The sequence below is a fragment of the Echinops telfairi genome, unplaced genomic scaffold (assembly GCF_000313985.2).
Source record: "Echinops telfairi isolate 266 unplaced genomic scaffold, ASM31398v2 ScPeMD7_7479;HRSCAF=8517, whole genome shotgun sequence".
Taxonomy (NCBI): Eukaryota; Metazoa; Chordata; class Mammalia; order Afrosoricida; family Tenrecidae; genus Echinops; species Echinops telfairi.
In genome coordinates, this window is record NW_022111383.1 from 30,212 (window position 1) to 36,965 (window position 6,754).

General features: G+C 39.4%; 1 protein-coding gene across 2 annotated transcripts in view; it reads left to right on the top strand.

Annotated features, from left to right (window-relative positions):
* The window catches only part of CUNH12orf4 (chromosome unknown C12orf4 homolog), a 48,689-nt gene that overhangs the window by 19,661 nt on the left and 22,274 nt on the right, over positions 1-6,754 (top strand). For both annotated transcript variants that reach the window (XM_045285867.1, XM_045285866.1), the window contains exons 7-9: positions 2,459-2,565; positions 2,918-3,115; positions 4,772-4,900. In XM_045285867.1, the coding sequence (XP_045141802.1) occupies positions 2,459-2,565; positions 2,918-3,115; positions 4,772-4,900 (434 nt within the window). The remainder of the gene's footprint in view (positions 1-2,458; positions 2,566-2,917; positions 3,116-4,771; positions 4,901-6,754) is intronic.

Here is a 6,754-nt window from a genome sequence, read left to right on the forward strand (position 1 = left end):
TTGTTGACGTTAAATTTTCATGCTGTCCCCCTAGCAGCAGCTGATCACCTGATCAGCTCCTGCGTACTTTTGCCTCCTGGTAGAGCTCCCCCACCACCTGTGCCACACCCAGTCTAGTTGATGAGTAACACCCCATGCAGAGGCTCCCAGCTCTTCTACATTGACCTGCTAGCCCATACTTGTTCTCCAAGAACTTTAGTTGACTTCTTCATAATCCTTTCTGTGACGGCCATCTGTTTCTTCCATGCTCTGCCCAAAATGAAGCTGTTCCTGTGATCTGCATCTCTTTAGAGCAGTGGTTCCCAACCTGGGGGTTGCGACCCCTTTGGGGGTTGAACGGCCCTTTCACAGGGGTTGCCCAATTCATAACAGTAGCAAAATGACAGTGATGAAGTAGCAACGAAAATACTTTTTGGTGGGGGTCACCACCACCTGAGGAACTGTATGAAAGCGTCGAGGCATGAGGAAGGGTGAGAAGCGCTGCCCTAGAGGGACTTTTGACTCTTTGGAATTCAGTTCAGATCTCTACTAGGTTCAAGGAAAGTTAGGATTTTGTACATTATGTGACTTTTCTTTCAGTTATGGTAGAAAGGACATTCACCTGCAGCTTTCTACATCTTAAAATGAAAAGTTTTTAATTATTATGCATTTTATTTTTCACCATAAATTTACTATATTTACTAATGAAGACAATTAGTGAGCCTAATGAGCCGGCCTAGACTAACCCTCCAGATTTAAAGTCAAGATGTGAATGATTATTATAGACTGATATTACCTTTGGTATACCATGAAATTAGAATTTGAATCGCTGTACAGCGAGCAATCTCAGTGGAAACCTTTTCAGGGAAGACAAGAGCAGACCAGCCCAGAGATATTCTTTCATGAGAGCAGGCTGCTGGGAGGAAGGTGAGGGAAAGGAGTGATAAAACAGGAACTTCAGCATGTTTTAAAGTTTTATTTACCTTCCTTTTTGTTTGTTTGTCAGTTTAATTGACATGTAATGCACATGGCATACAATTCAGTGGTTTAGATATATTAAAAAGAGTTGTGAAATCATTACCACAACCAGTTTCAAAACTTTTCCTTCATTCCCACACCCATTATCACTAGCTTCCCTCTTCTTCCCAATCGCCCCAGCCACAACTCCACGGAACCATTAATCTAGTCACTATCTTTATGAGTGATCTAACCTGGATTTAATATAAAGAAGATACTACCAAAAAATGACAACAAAATATAACAGAAAAATCTCAACCCAAAAGAATGTGGAAGATAATAGAAACTAGAGCAAATTTTACATGGTCAGAAGGACCATGGAGCAGAGATGTGAACAGCCTTGCTAAGATGCAGAATGCACTGGGAAGTGGATTGTTGCAGATGCAGTTCGTCTAAAATTCACCACCCTGTCATTTGATTTTCCTTATGATCCATTTAAATTGTTCTCATTTTTAATATTTTCCACTTTATTTTTTATTGAGATTTGTTTCTATTTTTCTTTGTTATTCTTGTTAGTTTTAGTTATTGCTTATTTGTTTTTAATGTTTTTCTAGATATGAAATGTAGGCTAGGTCAATCTATATTGACATTAACTGGATTAATGGTTTCTTGAGGTTAGGGGGAAGGTTAGGGGGAAGTGGGAAGGTTAGGGGGAAGTGGGAAGCCAACAACAATGAATACAAGATTGAGCAAAATGTGCTAAAACTGATTGTGGCAGTGATTATAAAACCCCTCTTGATGTGATTGAACTATTGAATTGTATTATATGTGAATTATATGCCAAAAATACTGTTGGGAAAAAATGGGTCAGAAGAGAAAACAAATGATAACATATTAAATTTTAATCTAATTGCAACCTCACTAACCCACCCTGCAATGCCCTTTGAAGGCATGACTATTCGTATACTTGGTCAATCGTTATGGCAGTTTTTGGAGACTTGATCCATATGGGGCCACTGCCAATGGATTTTCAACTCATCACAACTCTTATCACAATCCATACATACATCAATTGTGTAAAGCACATTTGTGCACTCTTTGCCCTCATTATTTACCTTCTTAAAAAGTTTTCATCGTGTCCTTTCACCTATTGTCTAGTTTTTGACTTGGCATAGCATCTATTACCTGTTTGAAACTGTAGTATCATTTGAAAGTATTAGGTTTGTCATTTCATTAATCATTCTCAGGCCATGAGCAACATTAAATGGCAATACATGAATTGCTGTTATAGTGGCTGAAAAGAGTAGTCTGCGTTACTTACCTGAGGAAAGGGGTAGACGTGGGGTCTGGAGCCTGCTGGCGCGTGTGATCTTGTCACCTGGATTAAGGGCCCTTTGAGGACTACATAAGCCCCCCTTTCAGCTGTTGCTTTTTCTCTCATTTTACCACGAAGTTTCTTTCCTTTAAGAAAAGTTTCTTGAAAAGCATACAAATAATGCATCTCAATAACTATTCATTTTAGTGAAGAAATTAAAGTTCAGCCAAGTCAGTTCAGAGAATCTGTGGAAGCAAATGGGAGGATTTATGAGGAACAGAGAAAATTAGAAGAAAGTTTTACCATTCACTTAGGTAAGTATTAACTTTGCTTTACTGTACTGTGTGGAACATGTTGTGTGTGTTCTGTAAGAGCAAGAGCTCTAACACAGGAAGAGTTTTCTCTTGATGCCCCAGGGCCTTGAGAACTCCCAATTATGCCCCATTCCAAGAAAGCCTTTAGGCTGCTGGCCATCCGCTGCCTGTTTCAGCTGAATTATCTTCTGCAAATAGAAGGGTTAAACAGTAATAAAATGTGAAATTGCACGACCCACTTTTAATTATTTGTAGCACAGTATTCTGGATTCTCCTATAGAGATTACCATCTTGTTTGACTGGCCTTTTGCAGCTGTCTAAGTATCTTTCTGGGGCTGTTCCCCACCTCCAGGAGCCCAGTTGAAGACCATGCATAATTTGAGATTGCTGAGAGCGGATATGCTGGACTTCTGTAAGCATAAACGAAATCATCGAAATGGTGTGAAACTCCATCGGCTCCAAACAGCACTGTCACTTTACTCCACGTCTCTCTGTGGCCTAGTTTTACTAGTAGATAATCGAATCAATTCATACAGTGGGATTAAAAGAGGTAAGGTAACAACATCCATATTCATTTCATTAAACTCCCCCTCCTTAATACCAGTTTTACAAAGAAATGAATTATAGGAACATTGAGATAGTTCGTTTATTGTGCCAGCCTGGCCGATAAACACAAGTGGGATTAATTGGAAGGTTGGAGAGATAAATGGCTCGGTTAGCCTCGCCTTTCTTGTCTCTCGTTCTTTGATCATTGGACCAGTGTGCGGCTGCCTTGCTTGTTCTGTGCCTCAATTTACAGGCTACACTACCTGTAGGACGCCTAGCCTGTGGACTGTGTTGCTGTAAGTCGGGGTCCCTTTAAGATCACACGATTGAAATTTACATCTCTGACGCTGAGGACTGACAGTTGGTGACCTGGCTGACAGTTGGTGACCTGCTGGCTGTTTTGCTGCCTGCGCTGGGATAGCCTAGCTCTCTCTCTAGAGGATTACCGGTCGGCCCTCAAGACTTAAAGGACTGCTAGTGTCTCACAACTCTCTCTCACGGGAGTGAGTTGCACTGAGCCATTTGTACTGCTTTATAATTTAACTGTTCATTTCTTGTATTATATATATATATATATATGTTTATAATTTAACAGTTCATTACTTGTGTTATATATCTATCTGTTTATAATTTAACAGTTCATTTCTTGTGTTATATATATTTATCTTTATAAATATATATATATATAATTATCAGCAATCTGGTTTTATCTCTCTAGAGAACCCTGTCTAACAAACATTTAAAAATGCATTAATCACATCAATCTTCAAGGAGATCAAATAACATGCTCTAGTAGATTTCATATTTTAGCATTTGTAGAGTGCTTCATGATACTGTTTTTCTTAAAATTCTACTATTTTTATGAATGATGCTCTTAAAGAACCCTTGTTCCAAGATGGACCAAAAAGAATACATAGAATAAATGTATTTTTTCATCTTAGAAGCTTCTGAACCAGTGACTTTTACTTCATCCATTTTGCTCTTAATTTTTTTTAAACGATCTACCTCTTAAATATGCTGAGTAAAATTCTACCTTTCCTCCTCTCACAGCTCACTTTTTATGATAATTTTAAATATCTGAAGATATGTTATATGTAGCTGTTTTTAGGAAATTTGAATCGTTTATTTCCTATCATAAATATTAGAACCTTGCAATATTTTTAGTACTTTTTGGGACCAAATTATGGTCAAAGTATCAATTATTTAAAGAAGAATTGAGATTATATTAGCATTTCCTTATCTATTAATAGGAGCCCTGGTGGTGCCATGGTTAGGTGTTGGGTTGTAAACCACATAGTTGGCAGTTTGAAACCACCAGCAGCTCCTTGAGAGACAGACTGGGCTTTCTACTCCCATAAACAGTTGCAGTCTCTGAAACCTACAGGGGGTCACTTTGAGTCAGCATTGACTCGATGGCAGTGAAGTTGGTTTTTGTTTTTGTTTATGAATTGGTTCCTTTTATGAGTGATGGAGAGGTTAAGTTTCTGATCAAAATGAAATTGTTTTACCCTAACTTTACAAGGCAGGCTTATTAAAAGGAGAAATATAAGAAATCAAACTCATGAATTTTATTTTCTGTTTTATTAGATTTTATTTATTATAAGCAAATTCTAAATATTTGATGGCTCATAGAGGTTTGTGCATGTTTCGGGTCCACTAGATTTTGCCACAGTCTGCCAAGAATGCACTGATTTCCATTTTCCCCGAATCGAAGAGCAACTGGAAGTTGTCCAGCAGGTGGTCCTTTATGCGAGAGCCCAGCGTCGCAGCAAAATGAAAGACTCACGTGGTCAGTAAAACTGTTTTTTACATTTCACTTTCAATATATTACGTCCCTACCCATTCTAATATATGGGTCATCATTAAAATTATATAGAATACTGTACTGGTGGAAAAGTGGTAGAAGGAAATCAAGAAAATTCAAGATCTTCAGAATTCCTTTTGTACATGGATAAGCTCTTGTTCAAGATCCTTAACAAACGATGTGCTTTATGTTTTGCTGTTCATTTAACTACTGTTGTTAAGCACGATGGCTCCCTGGTGGAGTAGTGCTTGGCTGCCTGGTGGAGTAGTGCTTACGAGTTGGGCTGCGACCGTCATGGTCGGCAGTTTAAAACTACTATCAGCTCCAAGGGTGAAAGAATGGGCTTTCTACTCCTGTAAGCAGTTTCAGTCTCGGAAACACACAGCGGGTCACTGTGAGTCAGCATGGACTCGATGGCAGTGAATTAAGCATGAAGTTGGCACCAATGGGTAGTTCATCTTTTGAATCAATTTCTTTATCCCTGTATTCTAAAATGGACAAAATCATTAATATAGGGGAAAAAAATTATTCACTGCCCAGCCACCCTGTAAGACCGGGCAGAACTGTCCCTTTGGTTTTCTGAGACTAACTGTACAGGAGTAGGAAGCCCGGCGTTCTCCTGCCCTGTTACAGAAGGTATTGAAGAGGAAGCCGTAACACCAATGCACACCTTGTTTTTTTCTTCCATTGTTGGTCCGCTTGAGTAGCATTGAGTCAATTACATGAGTTGTTTTTGGTTGTTCTCGGAAAATGAAAATTTAAAAGCCCTTAAGCTACCGCTTTTTCTATAGTGTTCACAACATAACTGTCCATTCAGACTATTTGGGGAAGGTACTCAGAAATCTTCGTGAAGCGATGAACTCTACAGGAGTAGAGACCCCACCTTTCTCCCTGCGCTGTGGCTGGTGGTTTCAAACTGCTGCCCTGTGGTTAGAAGCCCAAGAGGGGTAGGAAAGGCACTCTCAATGTATGCTCCGTGAAAAGGGCACGACGGGGGTGGAGCCGCCCTCCACAGGCGTCCTTCATAAGGGGCCTCTTTCTTCAGACGTCTTCTGTCTGCACTTGGAGAATTTAGGGGAGACGTGAGTCACATAAAACGCTCTAACACAAATTACAGAGTCATGCTAAGCTTTAGTTGAAAATGGAAGTTGAAAAAGTATTTTTCTTTATAAATTAGATTGGTATCATAAATTTATTGTTAGGAGGCAAATACAAGATAATGTAAGTTTCCACAGTTTTTCAAGCTCCCACGTACAAAAGTAATCTTCATTTCAAGTATTTGTAAGGTGTGTTTTTCCTCATATCACAGCTATAAAATCACTAAGCATGCTCTTGTTTAGCTTGAATACATTATCCATAATTTATTGTTCACTGTAAAAAATTGTTGTCGGTTTCCAAGAAAAAAATTATTGAAAGTTTTAATATTGGAGCTGGTCAAACTTTTAAATCCACTTTAGGTACTGTGGATACTTGTCCCTGCTGCCCACGACTGTAGTGTTTAGAGCAAACCATTGCAGTAACTTAAATGCATATGTTTTGTGGTAAGCAAAGAGATACTGTTCTATCTTTGGTCGACAGCTTTCTTCTCATTTCACAGGGTACTCTATGGAATTCTTCCTTTACTTTTGAAGCTAACAGGTAGCTAACTAGTCTTAGTTGGTGAGTAGTTTTCGCTAGAATGTTGCAAGTAGAAGGGCCGCAAAACAGAGGAAGGCCCTTGAGGGATGGATTGGCCCCTGCCTGCAACACTGGGCTCGAGCACAGGGACAATGGGGGGTGCAGGACCGGCAGCCTTTCTTCTGTTGTGCGCAGGGCTGCTATGGGCCAGGACCAATGCAA